General features: G+C 40.9%; 1 protein-coding gene across 1 annotated transcript in view; it reads right to left on the bottom strand.

Moving 5' to 3' along the window:
• Nucleotides 1-9,763, bottom strand: part of LOC122906887 (hippocampus abundant transcript-like protein 2) — a 91,725-nt gene extending 81,962 nt beyond the window's left edge. The window contains exon 1 of the mRNA XM_044249358.1: nucleotides 9,374-9,763. Coding sequence (XP_044105293.1) covers nucleotides 9,374-9,457 — 84 coding nt within the window. The 5' untranslated portion in view covers nucleotides 9,458-9,763. The remainder of the gene's footprint in view (nucleotides 1-9,373) is intronic.
• Between the last annotated feature and the right edge of the window lie 11,904 nt (nucleotides 9,764-21,667).

Here is a 21,667-nt window from a genome sequence, read left to right as displayed (position 1 = left end):
AATAAGTGAAATGCAAAATCAAAATGAGATACCACCTCACATTCATCAGGATGGTTACTCTCCAAAACAAAATGAAAACCAAAAAATGACAGATGTTGGTGGGGATGTAGAGATATTGGAATCCTTGTGTAATGTTGGTAGGAATTTAAAATGCTGCAGCCACAAAGGGAAACAGCATGGTGGTGCCTCAAAAATTAAAAATGGAGGGGCAGCTGGGTGGCTCAGTGGGTTAAATAAAGCCTCTGCCTTGGGCTCAGGTCATGAACCCAGGGTCCTGGGATGGAGCTCCACATCAAGCTCTCTGCTCTGCACAGAGCCTGCTTCCCCACCACCCCCTCGCCTGCCTCTCTGCCTCCTTGTGATCTCTGTCAAATAAATAAATAAAATCTTTTAAAAAAATTAAAAATGGAATTATCCAATAATCCAGTGATTCCACTTCTAGGTAGGTCTCCAAAAGAACTGAAAGCAGGATCTCAGTAAGAAATTTATTTCTACAATCATGTTCACAAAGGCATTATTCACAATAGTCAAATCATCACCACCACCACCACCGCCTAGAAACAATGAAACACTCAACAGATAACTGCAGAAACAGAACACAGTATACACATAAACTGGAATACTATTCAGTCTTGAAGGAAATTCTGAGGCACACTACCAGTCTTCAACAATCTTTTTTATTTAAGATTTTATTTATTTATTTGACAGAGATCACAAACAGGCAGAGAGGCAGGCAGAGAGAGAGGAGGAAGCAGGCTACCTGCGGAACAGAGAGCCTGATCCTGGGATCATGACCTGAGCCAAAGGCAGAGGCTTTAACCCACTGTGCCACCCAGGCGCCCCAGTCTTCAACAATCTTAAAGACAACTAATTTCAACATGGGTCAACAACAACAGTGAGGATATTATGCTGAGTGTCACAAAAGACTGCGATTCCACTTATATGAGGTCTCTAGAGTAGGCAAATTTAAAGTAAATGAAAGCAGAAAGGTGGTTATTAGGGAATGGGGGATAGGGTAAATGCCATGTAATGGACATAGAAGTTAATTTTACAAACTGAAAAAGTTCTAGAGATTGGTTTCCCAATAATATAAATATATTGAACACTACTAAACTGCATGCTTAAAAATGGTTAAGGCACTGGGGCACTGAAGCGGCTCAGTCTGTTAGCTGTCTGCCTTTGGCTCTTATCAAGATCCCATGGTCCTGGGGTCGAGCTCCCTTGCTCAGTGTGGAGCCTGCTTCTCCCTCTCTGTCTTTACTCTCCATCTGCTCATGCTCTCTCGCTCACTCTCTCAAATAATTAAATAAATTTTTTAAAAAAGGGCAAAGTGGCACCTGGATATCTCAGTGAGTTAAGCTTCCAACTATCCAACTCTTGACCTCAGCTCAGGTCTTGATCTCAACTTTGTGAGTTCAAGCCCCACTATGGGCCCAGAGTGGAACCCTCTTTAAAAAAAAAAAAAAAAAAAAAAAAAAAAAAAAAAAAAGGTTAAAATAGTCAATATTGCAATATATCGCGATGTTAAGAGAATTTCTTAAATCAACTGTATTTCAATATACTGGCAACAAACAACTATAAATCTGAATTTTTTAAGAGTTCACATTTTTAATACATTTACACTGGTATGTACAATAGCATCAAAAAATATGAACTACGGTAAAATCTGACAAATGACGTGAAAGAGCTATATACTGAAAACTACAATACAGGTGGGAAATTTAAAAGACATAAAATAAATGGAGCAGCACCTCCTTCATGGATGAGGAGACTCAATGTTGTCTTTAATTCTTCGCAAACTGATCACCAGAGTCAACAAAATACCAATGAAAATACAAGCAGGGTTTTGGGGTTTTTTTGGTATTAGCCAATAATCTGATTCTCTACTTCTAAAATGTACAGGACCTAGAATACTCAAAATAATTTTAAAAGAAAACAAAGTTGGAAACCTTATGCTATTTGTTTCAAGTATTAGGTACCTCCAGTAATACAGATTAAGTGGTACTGATATAATGATAAATAGATGAAAGAGAGAATATAGAATAGACTGACACATATATGGACAACTGAAAGTGAATTTCCAATAAAGTGCAAAGACAACATAGTGAAAAAAAGGTCTTTTCAGGGGGTATACGTGACTCAGTTGGGTAAGTATTGGAATCTTAGTTTTAGCTCAGGTCAGGATCTCGGGGTTTTGGGAATGAGCACCAAATCAGGATCTGTGCTAAGCTCTGAGTCACCTTGAGATTCTCTCTCCTTTTCCCTCTCTCTACCCCTCCCCACCACAGGCTCTCTCTTTCAAATAAATAAAATCTTAAACACACACACACACACACACACACACACACACAAACCTCTTCAACAAAGCACGAAACAATCAGTTATCCATACACAAAAAGAGAACTTCCATCCACACTGCACCATATTTAAACTAATTCAAAATGGTCATAAACCTAATTGTAAAATCTAAAAAACTTCTAAAAACACAGGAAACAAGCACTTCTTAGATGTGAAACCAAAAAACCTATCCATGAAAGAACAAATAAATAAATTAAATTTCATGAAAATTTAAAACTCTGTTCTTCCAAAAGCAGAGCTTGGAAGAAAATTTTTGCAAAGCATATATTTAATAAAGGACTTACATCCCAAATGTATAAGGAACTCTCCAAAAGCAATTTTAAGATAATAACCTAACAACAACAAAAAAAAAAAAACAGGCTAGACTTAAGCAGACATTTCAACAAGAAGATATAAAGATGGCAAGTAAACTTACAGAGAGATGTTGAACATCATAAGCCACAGGGACATCCAAATTAAAAACACAGTAAGATACACTGCAGACCTATTACATGGGCTAAAACTAACTGTTGAGGGGCGCCTGGGTGGTTCATTGGGTTAAAACCTCTGCCTTTGGCTCAGATCACGATCCCAGGGTCCTGGGGTCGAGCCCCACACTGGGTTCTCTGCTCAGCAGAGGGCCTGCTTCCCTTCCACCCCTTGCCTGCCTCTCTGCCTACTTGGGATCTCTGTCAAATAATTAAGTAAAATAAAAAAAATAATAAAGCTAAGTGTTGAGGATGTGGATGAAGTGGAACCCTCACAGAGCTAGTGACAACATAAAACTGCACAATCACTTTAGAGAAGTTTGGCAATCTTCTTAAAAAGTTAAATAATACACCTATGTATTGTTTCTATGATTCATCCATTCCATTCTGATAAAAGTATATCCCATACAAAGACTGGCAGACAAATGCTCATGGCAACTTTATTTATACTAGCCAAAATCTGGTGATAAACCAAATGTTCATCAAAGCTGAATCGAAAAATTGTGGCACATCTCGGCAATGGAATACTACTCAGCAACAACAACAAAAAAAAATGCACTGATTTATATACAATACGGATAAATCTCAATTTACGTTGAGGGGGAAAAAAAGCCAAACCAAAAAGAGCATATGCTAAAAAATTAAAAGTTAAATATAAGGACAGAAAGTAGCCACCACTGGGTGGCTCAGTGGGTTAGGCCGCGGCCTTCGGCTTAGGTCGTTATCTCAGGGTCCTGGGATCAAGCCCTGCATCGGGCTCTCTGCTCAGCCGTGAGCCTGCTTCCTCCTCTCTCTGCCTGCCTCTCTGCCTACTTGTGATCTCTGTCTGTCAAATAAATAAATAAAATCTTAAAAAAAAAGAAAGTAGATAAATGCTTGCCTACGGAGTAGGTGGAGAGAAAGGATGTAAAATGGGCACAAGGAAACTTCTGGGAGTGATATATTCACTATTTTGACTGTGGTAATGATTTTACAAGTGTATACATATGTCAAAACACAAACCTATACACTCTAAACATAGTTTTTACTATGTAAATTTTATTTCAATAAAGCTATTTTAGAAATATAAGCAAATATAAAACTATGTATTAAAAAGTCAGGGAGCAAGTAGAAGCAGACACAATTTCGCAGATGTTCTATGTTTTAGCAGATTATTTATTAGAGTTGATTGCAGGTACTGATGACAAATTTGTCTCCAATTCTCCTAAAGCAATGCCCTTACATGCCACAATGTCTTTCTGCAGGGCACATCTCAAACTTTGTAGCCTACTTGTGAAGGTTCTATGAGACACTGAACTGGAAGAAAGTGGGGAGTGAGACAAAAAGGAACAACGAGGGGGAAAGAAGGAGAAGGATGCATTAACAAAAAAGAGAATGAGAAATAAAAAGATGCTTCTGTCAGGTAATAAAACATATTTCTCTCATACATATAGTTTACAACATCCTTAACAATGAAAAAATCTGTATCTGTTACGAAGAGAAAGTTTACCTTTTTACTTTTGCCATTGCTACTGAACCCTTTCCTGGATAGTCTAGCTGATACAACATAGAAATACAGAAGACACAAAATTATCATCATTTGCAAAACTGATCATTACCCAGATACACTGGAGAATTACTATTATTTTTTGTAAAGATGAGACGAAGGGGTGCCTGGGTGGCTCAGTCAGTGAAGCGGCTGCCTTCAGCTTGGGTCGGGATCCCAGGGTGCAGGGATTGAGCCCCGCATTGGGCTCCTTGCTCAGCAGAGAGCCTGCTTCTCCCTCTCCCTGCTACTCTGCCTACTTGTGCTCTCTATCTCTGTCAAATAAATAAATAAAATTTTTATTAAAAAATTATAAGATGAGGTGAAAACTACCAGCGTCAGCAATAAAAACAGTAAGGATCTTAGAGTAGTTTGAAAAAGCCTAAGAGGCTATTAGGAACGACTTCATGCCAGTTAATCTGAAGGTGAAATGGACAAATTCCTAACAAAATACAACTTACTAAAACAGACAGGAAAAGAAAAATCAAATAGAAAACATAGATTATTACATTACCCCAGCCTAAAAAACATAATGTTCTTCAATTATTTTACGAGTATTACACAAAACCTTCAGAGAAAAGAAATTAGAACTCCCCAACTTGTTTTATAAGGCCAAAGCATATTATATAAATAAGAGGAAAAAAAAAAGTAAGACAAGCTTATGTCATTGACAAACCAAAAAACTGGCTTCAAGCTAGACTGACTTCATAATTAACATTTATTGATCATCTCCTTAAAGACTATTTCAGATTAAAAGAAACACAGCTGTAGTCCCTACCTTCAAAGACTTAATCTAGTGAAAGAGAGATGCTCAAATACTCTAAGAAGCAAGATCTACAAAATCCTGCCTATACGAGACCTGAGAACAACATAACTGCAAGGATAAGTCTGTGTTATGACAAAGGCTAACTGTGATGATACTGAGCTAATTAGAAATTTACATAATTCTAAATACAAAATACAGTAGATGTTTCTATGAAAGCACCACGTATTTGCTTTTCTAAATTGCAATGTATCTACTACTCACAAATGCTTTCAGTTTCTCCCCTTATCTGCCATAATTTACTTAAGAGAGGTTGCTATGCCAATGTGCCAGTACTATTACTGAAATGATCGTACTGGTCCCTAATAGTGTCAAGAAACAATTGAAATAATTTTCCCTACGTCCCTAGATCCTCTTTTATCTTTTTATAAACATAACATAGTCATTTTAGCATTTTTTTTACCTGAAGCTGCTCTTGAGTATTATTTCCATTTGCCTACATAATAAATAATATTCTTGTTCTCAAAAATCAAAATTAACCTTTATAGAAAACCGTCGGAAACAGTCTTGGGCAAATCAACTTAAGAGACAGCAAATGTCACCAAAACAACATTGATCCTGAGGAGACCTCATAACAGAATTCTTAACCCATTTCTAAACATTGGCTTCTGGAGTCCAAGAACATCCTGAAATAGTATGCTAAACGTAGTTGTGTTTTCTCCATAGCAAATTCTTAATTTTCATCAGATGTTCATGGGTAAATGATGCCAAAAAAAAACTTTCCCCTTACCTGGCTATGAAGGTTAAGTATAATGGAAAGTATACATTTAATGATAATGCAAACAATTCTGATAAAACATCTCAAGTTGTTTGTACACACATGATTAGGAAAGGATAGAGCAAAGAGGAAATAATAAAACAAGAACTTGTTTGCTAAACACATATCTGTTTTCTACAAGGCAATGATCTCTTGAAGTAAATACTTGATTCCCTTTTATTACTCAGATCAATAGATTTCTCTGCCAGTCTCCTGGTCAATAAGTCTCTTTGCCAAACAAGGTTGAAAAGCTGTCAGCAGGTTCCCTGTGTATGGGCAGTCTCCCCCACAATTATTAGCTTCTAAGAATCTGAAATAATGCATATCACTGGAATCAAGCTTTAAGGAAATGCCAATACATTAAAATGAAATCAAGTCATGGCGGCTGCAGAACATAGCTCCTGGAAGTGATACCAGACAGAAAGTGCAAGCAGGAAAGACGCATAATTTAGGTTGCCAGGATACAATATGAACCTACGTGATTAAAGGCATTCATTTGCCTTCCCAGCCACCACACATTCCAAAGCACCAGGGTCTGAACTGTGCCACCTGCCCGTGCTAATCATTTCACAAGTACAGCGTCAGAAAACTCGGTCCATATCTGCTGCAGTTTATCAATACTGACTCCATGCACCCTCAGAGACCAGGAAAGACTGGGCAGGAATGTACTTGTGCCCAAATTATCACATTAGCATCAGGGTCCACAGGAAAAGGAATCAGGGAATAGTGTGTCTAAGTGTCCTTGAGTAACCATCCCTCGCCTGGGTGGCTCAGTTGGTTAAGCAGCTGCCTTCGGCTCAGGTCATGATCCCGGGGTCCTGGGATCGAGTCCCACATCGGGATCCTTGCTCGGCAGGGAGCCTGCTTCTCCCTCTGCCTCTGCCTGCCTCTTTGTCTGCCTGTGCTCGCTCGCTCTCTCTCCCTCTGTCTCTGGCAAATAAATAAATAAAATCTTTAAAAAAAAAAAAAAGAGAAAAGTTCTAGCTCTAGGGGCACCTGGGTGGCTCGGTGGGTTAAAGCCTCTGCCTTCGGCTCAGGTCATGATCCCAGGGTCCTGGGATAGAGCCCCACATCAGGCTCTCTGCTAGGAAGGGAGCCTGCTTCCCTTCCTCTCTCTCTGCCTACTTGTGATCTCTCTCTCTCTCTCTGTCAAATAAATAGATAAAATCTTTAAAAAAAAGTTCTAGCTCTAAGCACGTAAAATTAGTAACTTCAATTTTTAGTGACTGGCAGGGATCACCTATACATACTGACCAATCATTCATGCCAAAAATAATGAGAATTGGGGCGCCTGGGTGGCTCAGTGGGTTAAAACCTCTGTCTTCCCCTCATGTCATGATACCAGGGTCCTGGGATCCAGCCCCATATCCGGCTCTCTGCTTGGCAGAGGGGAGCCTGCTCCCCCCACCTCCCGATCTCTCTGCCTGCTTCTCTGTCTACTTGTGATCTGTGTCTGTCAAATAAATAAATACAATCTTTAAAACAGCTAATATTTATTGAGAACTTACTAGGTGGAGGGTTGCAGTAACCCTCACAATCCTCTGTGGTAAATACTATTATTAATTTGGAGATATTAGGTAACTTGCCCAAAGTTATGCAGGTAATAAATGGTGGGAACTGGGATTCCAAGCATGCTCACCTTATCACTATGATATAATGCTTCAACCTGCCAGGTTATTTTTCTATCCAATAAACCAAGGGAGCCAATGAAAAAATTTCAGGACAGCAGTAATTATCACATTTACACATTAGATCACACTGATCAACACCATGGACAGCAGACCAACGTGAGGTAAGCAAGGGTCCCCCCAAATAAGTCGAAGCACAAAATGCTGAGGAAATGAACCATAGGGATGCAGAGAATAAAAACCTAAAATCTGGGGTGCCTGGGTGGCTCAGTGGTTTAAGCCTCTGCCTTCAGCTCAGGTCATGATCTTAGGGTTCTGGGATCGAGCCCCAAATCGGGCTCTCTGCTCAGCGGGGAGCCTGCTTCCCCCTCTCTCTCTGCCTGCCTTCTGCCTACTTGTGACCTCTCTCTATCAAATAAATAAATAAATAAAAAATTAAAAACAAAAACCTAAAATCTGCGTCTGGTAGAATTACCTAGACTTGGTAACGTACTGGAAGTTGTAAGCATGGCAAGGGATGAAGGAGGCTACCTCTCACGTTACTGGCGTTGCCTCTGGTTAGTAATTACGGTCTATCAATTCAAAGACAGGAGGAGGACCTGGCAGCTTGGTTTAGTTTGGTGGTGGGGGGGAGATGACAAGTCTACTTTTTAAAAAACCAAAAGCAAAACGAGAAAAACTAATTCTCTGGAATTTCCTTCCCTCGAACCCAAAACTCTCTTTATGGAAATCTTGTCTTTGGAACGAGGAACTCCTAATGCTTTTTCAATAACTAGAATTCACTTGAGCAAGGAGGGTCCCTCAACATTCCTAAGCTCTCCTGCTACAGAGGAGACACTGAGTGTCAGGGTTGTGTCCAGAACTTGTCTAGAGAACCAGGACGAGAAACCCGCTCTTCTGGCTCCGTTCTACTTACTGCTCCTACTTCACCCACCCTCCCAATTCTCCTAATGGAGACTCACCTCACCAAGGAAGAATCATGGAGCGTTTTTTAAAAGTAAATACAAAGACCTAAGCTCAAATGTGAAGCCAACTGCATACACTTAATTTTCCTAAAATTTCTAGCTTTCTTTGTGTTAGTTTCTAGTCACTGTAAGGCTTCTGTATTTCCTGTCCTAAATACACTCCCCCCGCCTCCAAAAGTCTTTAAGAAATGACTGGCCCTCTCTGCTAAGTATCCCACCACAGCAAACCAAAGCGCCACTAACAAAGCCTGCTCTGCCGAATCTGGGCCACTTAGGTCAGGGCTTGGAAGCCTCCTGAACTTGGCGTAAAACTGGGGCGCGAGCCCGGCCTGCACACGCTCTGCAGCCGGGCTCTGGCCTCAGAAGCTGGCTGCGAGATCCTGCCCTGCAACAGCGCGAACGCGGGGAGGAGGAAGAAGCGGCGGAGGTGCTGCCCAGGCTCCACAGCCAACTTCCCGGTTGAAGCCCCTACACGTCCATGCAGGCTCAGCCAGGAAATGCACCACGGAAATCTCATCGCCAGGCACACGTTTGGAAATTCTTGAAAGAACTACATTATTTGTACTCGGGGCCCTGTGTCTAGCGCTCTTTGAAACAATAACCCCCTCGAGTTTGGTGTGGCCATCAGGGGCGCTGGGAAAGCCCAGGGGTGAGGAATCCAATGGCCGACCCCGGAAAGGCCGGGCTTTCCGAGAGCCGGAGCCAAAGCCAACGCTCCATATCTACCCAAACCGCGGGGGATGCAGGACCCGGCCCTCACCGCGCAGCCCAGCGCCCGTGCCCCGCCCAGACTCCCCTGACCCGGGGCCTCCGGCTGAGCACCGCAGCCAGAACCCACGCCGGCGCTCACCGAGACGCCGCGGGCGGTCTGCGCCCCAGGACGCTTCTCCCGCATGGCTCCTGCCGCGGGCTCCGGCGGCGGCTCGGCACTCATGCCTCGGCCAAGCCCGCGCAGGCTCGGGACGCTCTCGGACGACGGCGACACAGCTAACGCGGCGGCAGGACCCGCGCCTCATGGGCTCCGCGGCCCGCGGCGGCCTGCGCGTCGGGTGGCGATGCCAGCGGCGACGCGGAGGGCTAGAAGGGCAGCTGGGGCTGGAGCCGCTGAGGAGACGGCGAAGGCACCGCAGTAGCTACTGATGCTGCCGGCCGCAAACACCGCCACTCTCCCGGCTGGCGGATGCCGCCCGGGACGGTCAGGACACACCGCCCCCGTGCCTAAGCTCCCCCGTCAACCTCCGGGCCTGTGCCCAAGGCCTTCTCCAGCAGCGCCTCGCCCACCTCGGGCCCCGCCTCCGCGTCTCCGGAAGTACGTCATCTCCCAGGACCGCCCCAACTGTACTTTCTGTTTCCTGAGACACCGCCCAGTGTGGCAAGCCTACCTAGGGGCGCGGGATTTTTGTAATTATGGCAGCTCTGGAATGATTCCTTGTGTCCTCGTCAGGTACAGAATGGACACGTTCTGACACGGGAAAAACTGCCCCCACCCCGGTCGGGAATCCAGAACTGGGAAAGTGCTGAATGCACTGTATCTAAGATATAATGTTCCTCCCCAAAATCTACAGAAGCTGCTGGGGAGCTGGGTGAGGCTGTGGGATGCGTGGGAAGGACAGTAGGAGGAAACGTGCAAGCCCCTGTTCCAGTCAGTAGCTACTTGATGGCTCCAACGAGGCGGATATGAACCAGTTACTCAGAATCACAGAACTTTACGTCCAAATAAACGATAATAGCCTGTTCTGGGCAAGGTGATGATGTATAGAAATAAACAATACTAAGCCGGGCTTCGTAAATGCTGCTCTCATGATTACTGGCCGTAAAGGACCTTGTAAGATACCACAACTCTGTTTTGCAGGTGCCAACCCAAGCTTCAAAAGGTAAGTGACTTGGGAGTTACAAAGCTAAGGTAACAAACAGGTAGGACTATTGCACCAATTTGGAGTACAGATAAGGTCAGAATATTTTTTCCTGCTAGAGGGTTGAGCATTCAATTCCTCCTTGAAAGAAGAGGAATTAGCTTGAAACCCTGAAGACCTTACATCTTTCTCCTTATTAGGGAAACCCAGGTAGACTTAACTAACAATAAAATATGTCCAATCAGTCCACCGTTGATTTACAGCTTGTGTTATTACTATGAGAGTTAGTAAAAGGAAATCAGAAGCTTGAGCTCCCATGCCAAAGCATCATTTTAGACCCAGAAGAGAGAGACTCCCCTTGCAAGTCTATGGTGCTTTAGCTACTGTCTTATTCCAGCAGGAGGAAGAAGGGTTCTCTCCCAAGTTCCACCAGCCCAACCAATGAAAAACCATTATACCTCAAACCCTTGGTTTACTCCAATGGACTTTTTCTTTGTAACAGCCCTCCCAACTTTCTCTGTAAGAGAACCTTCCTCTCTGGTTCTTGGGGCTTGTCTATGGTTTTAGCACTAGCTTCCTTGCTTGCCCTGGGTTTCAATTCTCTGATATTTCTGAATAAACCCATTTTTGCTGGTCAAATAACTGGCCGTTTTATTTTTAAAGTTAACATTTCAAACAGTTCATGCACAATCTTAAAGACTTTTGTGTGCTCTGACACAGTCTGCACACTAGCTTAGATCCCTCCCAGGCCTTGAGCTAGTTTAATTTGGTGTCTTAGTTCAGGCAGCCGTAACAAAATATCACAGGGTGGACGGTTTAAACAACAGAAACATTTCTTACAGTTCCAAAATGCATACAATATTGTAGCATAGGAAGATTGTAAAACAATAATGTTTGATCGTTTTAAAAAACATTAATCAAAAAAGAATGAATATTTTTTAAATAATGATTGGCTCTAGGATTAAAAATATTTTTCATATAAGCTTCTGATCTGGGGCTATGAATATGTAATAGTATACTTTTATAATCAGAAAAAGAAAACAGACCAATTTCCCAATCTAAAAAAATATAATGAATTATACTTTTCTAGTTTCCTATTGTTACATAGCAAATTACCTCAGACTTAGGGGCTTAAGTCAGCACCAGTGTATTATCTGAGTGTCTCTGTGGGGAAAAAATCTGGCAGATTTTAGCTGTCTTTGCTGAGGGTCTCACAAGGGTAAATCAGGATGTCAACTGACCACATACTCATCTGGAAGCTCAACCGAGTAAAGGTCTGCTTCCAAGCTCTCCCAAGTTATTACTAGAATTCATTTCCATGTGGTCCTATGACGAAGGGTCCCATATTCTTGCTGGCTGTTAGTCAGCTACTCCTCTCAGCGTCTGGAGGCTGTTCTGTTACTTGCCGAGTGGTCCTCTCTGCAGCAGTTTGCTCCTTCCCACATCTCTCTGAGACTTCACCTTCTTTTAAAGAGCTTAGTTGAGTAGATGAAGTCCACCCAGAATTATCTTCTTTTTGATTTACCCAAAGTCAACTTCTGAGTATCCTCAACACAGCAGTGATATCTCATGTATTCAAGGGTCCTGCCTGCAGTCTGGTGGAAGGGTAATACAGCATGTGTACACTAGAGTACAACAATCGTGAGGACCCTCTTAGAATTCTGCCTATCATAGCAGACACTTCTTTAGAACAAGGAACTTCTTTCACTTGGCTTTGTAGTCCCATGGCCTGGCTCAGTGCCCAGAATGTAAGAGATGGTCAGTGAATGCTTGTAGGAGAAATTAAGCCACTTAATACTGTTTCAAACAGGGTGAATTTAGGAAGAAAAGCCCCATGGTATGTATTGGAAGTCTTTCCTACGTCATTCTACTGGATTCATACAGTATATTGTGTGTTGCTAATCCTGTTTTGGAAGGCATAAATGTTCATAGGGACAAGTGGAACAAGTGACATACCGGAGAGTTATAAACAAGTGCATTCCTCTTGTTTTTACCTGGTATGTCTATGTCAAGTTTTAGAACTTTAGCTGGAATTGATAGTTGAGGCTTGTGTGGATCAGATACTTAATATAAAAAACAACACACACACTTGTGGTTTTTCACTGGAAACTCTTAAGAAATAGACAAAATGAAGTGGTAGCAGTAGTAGTTGAGAGACCCACTTGAGCTGGGATCTATTTCACCAGTTATTGCTTGTGTGACCTCGAAAAAGTGTTTTAAAGTCCGTAATCCTCATTCTCCCCATTTACAAATTGGGGGTAATTAATACCCACCCTCTTGGGACTGTTGTGATGATTACAGAGAGCACATTATATGATTATATGTATGTAGAGATCATTGAGATAATTAGTTGCAGTTGTTATGTAAAGTTCTCAGTTATTTTCTCTTTCTGGATATTGTCTTTCCTCATTCAGTGACTCTGGAAAGAGTTGAGTAACATGAAAATATTGCACACACAGACCCTGCAGAAGCCTTTGACTTTGTTGCCTCTTTTAACGTGCTATTTACACTTCCTCTCTTGTTGAAATCGTATCGGGTTGTCCCAAGTGTACTCCTCAATCCCCGTCACCTGTTCAAACCTTTCCTCCACCCACCTCCATTCTGGTAACTATTAGTGTGTTCTCTAGAGGCAAGATTCTGTTTCTTGGATGCCTGGGATAGCTCAGTTGGTTGTGTTTGCCTTTGGCTCAAATCATGATCCTGGAGTCCCATGATCAATTCCCGCATTGGACTCCCTGCTCAGCGGGGAGTCTGCTTCTCCCTCTGACCCTCCCTCTTCTCATTCTCTTTCTCTCTCATTCTCTCTTTCTCTCAAATAAATAAATAAAGCCTTAAAAAAGAGTCTGTTTCTTGGGGATTCAGGAGGGGAGTTGTGATGAGTACCAGATATTGATTGCACTATATAGTACTCCTGAAACTAATACAAAACTGTATGTTAACTAGCTGGAATTTAAATAAAAACAACCCCTCAAACAAACCCCAAAATTAAAATGCATCTTAAAGAAATAAAAGAAATAGTTTCGGATTTGCTATTTGCTCACATGCTTAAATCTAAGCAAAAACAAGAGGAACTTTTTCTTTAAGTAGACTTTCTCTTATGGTACATATACCAGTCCCAAGTTTCTGTAAAATTGTCAGATTCTTCAAACCAACTGTCCTTGACTGGTGTAATTTTGCTTCCCAGGGGGCATTTGATAATTTCTAGAAATGTTCTTTATTGTCCTGATCACCAGGGAGAAGAGATTGCTAAGAGGCCAGACATGCTAACAAACATCCTACAATGCATAGAATAGTCCCTAACAGCAAAGAATTATGTAGGCCAAAATGTCCATGCTAAGGTTGATAAACCCCGTTTTACACAAAGGAATTTGTACAGTGTAATGCATTCAGTGTATTATTTTGGAGAGAAAATATATACATTATATCCTAAATCACAGTGGCTTACACAGTTGAATAGCACTCAACAATGAAAATGAATGAATTATAACTATTCTCAACAGCATCACTGAATCATAGGTTGATGTTGAACAAAAGAAGTCAAACATAAAGGAATATAGACAATATGATTCCTTTTACATGATTCAAAAATGCAAAAAAAAATGGGGCATCTGGGTGGCTCAGTGGTTAAAGTCTCTACCTTCTGCTCAGGTCATGATCCCAGGTCCTGGGATCGAGCCTCACATCTGGCTCTCTGTTCAGCAGGGAGCCTGCCTCCTCCTCCTTTCTCTCTGCCTGCCTCTCTGCCTACTTGTGATCTGTCAAATAAATAAAAATCTTTAAAAAAAATGCAAAAAAATTATTTGTGCTGTTCAACACAAGGATAATCAGTATTGTAGAGGTTTCTACAGGGCTGATCATATTCTCTTTCTGGATCTGGATTCTGGGTACACAGACATGTACATTTGGTGAAAATTCATCAGTTATATACTTATGATTTGCCTATTTTTCTGAATGAGTATTTAATTTCAACAAACAGTTTTCTAAACAAGAAGGAAAATGTATGCATAATGTCATGCTATTTGATTATAATGATTGTATCACTTAGTAGCTTGAGTATCATTTCCTGACTCCTGGGACCAAAAACCAGAAAAATTTGTAAGCCATTTTCTTAAGATACTCTCACAGTAGAGAGTTGTTCTAGAGGGAGCAGTGGAGACTTTTGAAGTTTTTTTTTTTCTTTTCCATAGCATCCACTGAAATTTGCTGTAACATTGGCCGGGTATATAGATCAAGGTATGATTCTACTAAGGCTTATTTTAAAATCAGTACAAGATAAGGATGTCATTGTAATGCTGGTAGGTGTGCTGATAATCCTGATCTTGGGCCCCACATCTTGCTTCTGTTTGTGCAATGACCTCCCTTAGGGCTGTATTCCAAGCCCTTTGGAGGTTAATGTATGCCATGACCAGAATTCAGGAAGGCTTGTTTTGAGGTTCCCTAAAGTTCTTTAGATAGCTAGGAGAGATAATATAGTTTCTTCCCCTCCCTCCCTTCTGCTACACAGATGGCACCACTTTAACTCACTCTATAAAACCTGTAGATTGAGATCTGGGCTTGTCAGAGAATAGCTGCAAAGCACCTGGATGGTCATCTGTCTGACACCCACTGCGCACCCCCCACTGCCATTAAGTTACCCTGAGTAAAACTGTTTAAATCATACGGAGTGGCTTTCTTCATTTTTTGGTCTTAAAGTGCCTTCTCCATCTGGATGATGCTTGAATATCCCTCTTCCACCTTCTAACAATTGTTGATCAGTATTGCCATGTCAGAGCAAAATGTGCTAATATCCTCTCTATATAAAATAAATAATCTTAAATTTTTTTAAAATAAATAAAAGGGATGGGGCACCTGGGTTGTTCAAACATTAAGCATCTGCCTTTGGCTCAGGTCATGATCCCAGGGTCCTGGGATCGGGTTGCACATCAGGCTCCCTGATCAGTGAGGAGACTGCTTCTCCCTCTGCCACTCCCCCTGATTGTGTTCTCTGGCTTGTTCTCTCCTTCTCTTAAATAAATAAAATCTAAGTAAATAAATAAGTGGGCTATAGTAAGTCTTCAATTATCAATAATTACTTTAGATATACTTTAATTAACCACACCAGTCAAAAGGCATAGAGTGACTGAATGGTTAAAAAAATATGATGGAGTGGTATGCTGTCTACAAGGGACCTCCTTTCAGATTTAAAGACACACGGGCTAAGCTTGAAAGAATGGGAAGTGCGCCTGGCTGGCTCAGTTGGAAGAGCATGTGACTCGATTGGGATTAGGAGTCCAAGTCCCATGTTGAATGTGGAGATTACTTAATGATAAATCTTTAAAGAAAACTTTTTTAAAAAAAGAAAGAAAAAAAGACGGGGAACCTGGGTGGCTTGGTGACCTCTGCCTTCGACTCAGGTCATGATCTCAGGGTCCTGGGATTGAGCCCCGTGTCGGACTCTCTGCACAGTGGGGAGCCTGCTTCCCCCTCTCTCTGCCTGCCTCTCTGCCTATTTGTGATCTCTGTCGAATAAATAAATTTTAAAAAAATCTTTAAATAAAAAAAAGAAAGAGTGAAAGAATGGATGGGAAAAATATTATATGCAAATATTAATCAAAGGAAAGTAGAGGTGGTATAATTATATTATACAAAATAGAATTTAAGTCAAAGCCTGTCTTTAAAGACAAGGTCATAATATAATGATGAAATGGTCAATTCAATAGTAAGATATAACAATTACAAAAATATACACACCCAGCATCTGAGTTCATAAAGTACAAGCCAATATTCCTAATGAACACAGATGCAAAAATCCTCAATAAAATATTAGCACACTGAATTCAAGAGCACATTGAAAGGACCATACACCGTAACCAGTGGAATTTATCACTGGAACACAAGGATGGTTCAATGTTCACAATAAATGTGACACACCACATAAACAAGATGAAAGAAAACACCCCCACCACACAATTATCTAAACAGATACAGAGAAGACATTTGTCAATATCTTTCATCATTAAAACTCAACAAAATAGGCACAGAAGGAGCCTAACTCAACAATAAAGGCCATATCATCTAATTTCATAACAAATGGGGAAAAATGAGAATTTCCTATCTAAGATCTGGTACAAGGCAAGAATGTGCACTTTAACCAACTCTATTTAATGTAATACTGGAAGTTCTAGCCAGAGAAACTTAACAAGAAAAAGAAATAAAAGGCAGTTAATGACAGATGAAGTAAAAATACCTTTGCAGATGATATGATATTACATATAGAAAACCCTGAAGACACAACAAAAAAAAATAACTATTAGAAATATTAAACACGTGACACCTGAGTGGCTCAGTCAGTTAAGCATGTGCCTTTCACTCAGGTCATGATCCCAGGGTCCTGGGATTGAGCCCCACATTGGGCTCCCTGCTCAGTGGGAAGTCTACTTCTCCCTCTGCATCTCCTTCTGCCCCTCCCCCAACCTGAACTCACTCTCTCAAATAAATAAATAAATAAGATCTTTTAAAAAATTATTTAAATAGTTTTTAAATAATTTCTTTTTAAAGATCTTATTTATTTATTTGACAGAGACAGAGAGAGAGCCCAAGCAGTGAGGAGCAGCAGAAGGAGAGAGAGAGGGGCGCCTGGGTGGCTAAGTGGGTTAGAGCCTCAGCCTTCGGCTCAGGTCATGATCCCAGGGTCTTAGGATCGAGCCCCGCATCGGGATCTCTGCTGGACAGGGAGCCTGCCTCCCCCTTTCTCTGTGCCTGCCTTCTGCCTACTTGTGATTTCTTTTTTTTTCCAATTTATTTGTTTTCAGAAAAACAGTATTCATTATTTTTTCACACACCCAGTGCTCCATGCAAGCTGTGCCCTCTATAATACCCACCACCTCGTACCCCAACCTCCCACCCCCCCACCACTTCAAACCCCTCAGATTGTTTTTCAGAGTCCATAGTCTCTCAGGGTTCATCTACCCTTCCAATTTACCCAAAAGCACATACCCTCCCCAATGTCCATAACCCTACCCTCCTTCTCCCAACCCCCCTCCCCCCAGCAACCCACAGTTTGTTTCGTGAGATTAAGAGTCACTTATGGTTTGTCTCCCTCCCTATCCCATCTTGTTTCATGGATTCTTCTCCTACCCACTTAAGCCCCCATGTTGCATCACCACTTCCTCATATCAGGGAGATCATATGATATTTGCCTTTCTCCGCTTGACTTATTTCGCTAAGCATGATACACTCTAGTTCCATCCATGTTGTCGCAAATGGCAAGATTTCGTTTCTTTTGATGGCTGCATAGTGTTCCATTGTGTATATATACCACATCTTCTTGATCCATTCATCTGTTGATGAACATCTAGGTTCTTTCCATAGTTTGGCTATTGTGGACATTGCTGCTATAAACATTCGGGTGCACGTGCCCCTTTGGATCACTACGTTTGTATCTTTAGGGTAAATTTCAAGTAGTGCAATTGCTGGGTCATAGGGCAGTTCTATTTTCAACATTTTGAGGAACCTCCATGCTGTTTCCAGAGTGGTTGCACCAGCTTGCATTCCCACCAACAGTGTAGGAGGGTTCCCCTTTCTCCGCATCCTTGCCAGCATCTGTCATTTCCTGACTTGTTGATTTTAGCCATTCTGACTGGTGTGAGGTGATATCTCATTGTGGTTTTGATTTGTATTTCCCTGATGCCGAGTGATATGGAGCACTTTTTCATGTGTCTGTTGGCCATCTGGATGTCTTCTTGGCAGAAACATCTGTTCATGTCCTCTGCCCATTTCTTGATTGGTTTATTTGTTCTTTGGGTGTTGAGTTTGTTAAGTTCTTTATAGATTTTGGACACTAGTCCTTTATCTGATATGTCGTTTGCAAATATCTTCTCCCATTCTGTCAGTTGTCTTTTGGTTTTGTTAACTGTTTCCTTTGATGTGCAAAAGCTTTTGATCTTGATGAAATCCCAAAAGTTCATTTTTGCCTTTGCTTCCCTTGCCTTTGTCGATGATCCTAGGAAGATGTTGCTGCGGTTGAGGTCGAAGAGGTTGCTGCCTGTGTTCTCCTCAAGGATTTTGATGGATTCCTTTCTCACATTGAGGTCCTTAATCCATTTTGAATCTATTTTTGTGTGTGGTGTAAGGAAATGGTCCAATTTCATTTTTCTGCACGTGGCTGTCCAATTTTCCCAACACCATTTATTGAAGAGGCTGTCTTTTTCCATTGGACATTCTTTCCTGCTTTGTCGAAGATTAGTTGACCGTAGAGTTGAGGGTCTATTTCTGGGCTCTCTATTCTGTTCCATTGGTCTATGTGTCTGTTTTTGTGCCAGTACCATGATGTCTTGATGATGACAGCTTTGTAATAAAGCTTGAAGTCCGGAATTGTGATGCCACCAACTTTGGCTTTGTTTTTCAATATCCCTTTGGCTATTCGAGGTCTTTTCTGGTTCCATATAAATTTTAAAATTATTTGTTCCATTTCTTTGAAAAAGATGGATGGTACTTTGATAGGAATTGCATTAAATGTGTAGATTGCTTTAGGTAGCATAGACACTTTCACAATATTTATTCTTCCAATCCAGGAGCATGGAACATTTTTCCATTTCTTTGTGTCTTCCTCAATTTCTTTCATGAGTACTTTATACTTTTCTGAGTATAGATTCTTAGCCTCTTTGATTAGGTTTATTCCTAGGTATCTTATGGTTTGGGGTGCAATTATAAATGGGATTGACTCCTTAATTTCTCTTTCTTCTGTCTTGTTGTTGGTGTAGAGAAATGCAACTGATTTCTGTGCATTGATCTTATATCCTGACACTTTACTGAATTCCTGTATAAGTTCTAGCAGTTTTGGAGTGGAGTCTTTTGGGTTTTCCACATAGAGTATCATATCATCTGCGAAGAGTGATAATTTGACTTCTTCTTTGCCGATTTGGATGCCTTTAATTTCCTTTTGTTGTCTGATTGCTGAGGCTAGGACTTCTAGTACTATGTTGAATAGCAGTGGTGATAATGGACATCCCTGCCGTGTTCCTGACCTTAGTGTAAAAGCTTTCAGTTTTTCTCCATTGAGAATGATATTTTCAGTGGGTTTTTCATAGATGGCTTTGATGATATTGAGGTATGTGCCCTCTATCCCTACACTTTGAAGGGGTTTGATCAGGAAGGGATGCTGTACTTTGTCAAATGCTTTTTCAGCATCTATTGAGAGTATCATATGGTTCTTGTTCTTTCTTTTATTGATGTGTTGTATCACATTGACTGATTTGCGGATGTTGAACCAAACTTGCAGCCCTGGGATAAATCCCACTTGGTCGTGGTGAATAATCCTTTTAATGTACTGTTGAATCCTATTGGCTAGTATTTTGGTGAGAATTTTTGCATCTGTGTTCATCAAGGATATTGGTCTATAGCTCTCTTTTTTGATGGGATCCTTGTCTGGTTTTGGGATCAAGGTGATGCTGACCTCATAAAATGAGTTTGGGAGATTTCCTTCCATTTCTATATTTTTGGAACAGTTTCAGGAGAATAGGAATTAGTTCTTCTTTAAATGTTTGGTAGAATTCCCCCGGGAAGCCGTCTGGCCCTGGGCTTTTGTTTGTTTGGAGATTTTTAATGACTGTTTCAATCTCCTTACTGGTTATGGGTCTGTTCAGGCTTTCTATTTCTTCCTGGTTCAATTTGGGTAGTTCATATGTTTCTAGGAATGCATCCATTTCTTCCAGTTGTCAAATTTGTTGGCGTAGAGTTGCTCATAGTATGTTCTTATAATAGTTTGTATTTCTTTGGTGTTAGTTGTGATCTCTCTTCTTTCATTCATGATTTTATTTATTTGGGTCCTTTCTCTTTTCTTTTTGATAAGTCTGGCCAGGGGTTTATCAATTTTATTAATTCTTTCAAAGAACCAGCTCCTAGTTTTGTTGATTTCTTCTATTGTTTTTTTTTTTTTTTGGTTTCTATTTCATTGATTTCTGTTCTGATCTTTATGATTTTTCTTCTCCTGCTGGGCTTAGGGTTTCTTTCTTGTTCTTTCTCCAGCTCCTTTAGGTGTAGGGTTAGGTTGTGTACCTGAGACCTTTCTTGTTTCTTGAGAAAAGCTTGTACTGCTATATATTTTCCTCTCAGGACTGCCTCTGTTGTGTCCCACAGATTTTGAACCGTTGTATTTTCATTATCATTTGTTTCCATGATTTTTTTCAATTCTTCTTTAATTTCCCAGTTGACCCATTCATTCTTTAGAAGGATGCTGTTTAGTCTCCATGTATTTGTGTTCTTTCCAAACTTCCTCTTGTGGTTGATTTCTAGCTTCAGAGCACTGTGGCCTGAAAATATGCAGGGAATGATCCCAATCTTTTGATACTGGTTGAGTCCTGATTTAGGACCAAGGATGTGATCTATTCTGGAGAATGTTTCATGTGCACTAGAGAAGAATGTGTATTCTGTTGCTTTGGGATGAAATGTTCTGAATATATCTGTGATGTCCATCTCATCCAGTGTATCATTTAAGGCCTTTATTTCCCTGTTGATCTTTTGCTTGGATGATCTGTCCATTTCAGTGAGGGGAGTGTTAAAGTCCCCTACTATTATTGTATTATTGTTGATGTGTTTCTTTGATTTTGTTATTAATTGGTTTATATAGTTGGCTGCTCCCACGTTGGCAGCATAGATATTTAAAATTGTTAGATCTTCTTCTTGGACAGACCCTTTGAGTATGATATAGTGTCCTTCCTCATCTCTTATCATAGTCTTTGGCTTAAAATCTAATTGATCTGATATAAGGATTGCCACTCCTGCTTTTTTTTCTGATGTCCATTAGCATGGTAAATTCTTTTCCACCCCCTCACTTTAAGTCTGGAGGTGTCTTCGGGTTTAAAATGAGTTTCTTGGAGGCAACATATAGTTGGGTTTTGTTTTTTTATCCATTCTGATACCCTGTGTCTTTTGATTGGGGCATTTAGCCCATTAACATTCAGGGTAACTATTCAGAGATATGATTTCAGTGCCATTTTATTGCCTGTAAGGTGACTGTTACTGTATATTGTCTCTGTTCCTTTCTGATCTACCACTTGTAGGCTCTCTCTTTGCTTAGAGGACCCCTTTCAGTATTTCCTGTAGAGCTGGTTTGGTGTTTGCAAATTCTTTCAATTTTTGTTTGTCCTGGAAGCTTTTAATCTCTCCTTCTATTTTCAATGATAGCCTAGCTGGATATAGTATTCTTGGATGCATGTTTTTCTCGTTTAGTGCTCTGAAAATATCATGCCAGCTCTTTCTGGCCTGCCAGGTCTCTGTGGATAAGTCAGCTGCCAATCTAATACTTTTACCAT

The sequence above is a fragment of the Neovison vison genome, chromosome 5, assembly GCF_020171115.1.
Source record: "Neovison vison isolate M4711 chromosome 5, ASM_NN_V1, whole genome shotgun sequence".
Classification (NCBI taxonomy): domain Eukaryota; kingdom Metazoa; phylum Chordata; class Mammalia; order Carnivora; family Mustelidae; genus Neogale; species Neogale vison.
Note: the sequence above shows the minus strand (reverse complement) of the source record. Positions and strands in the feature narration are given on the sequence as shown.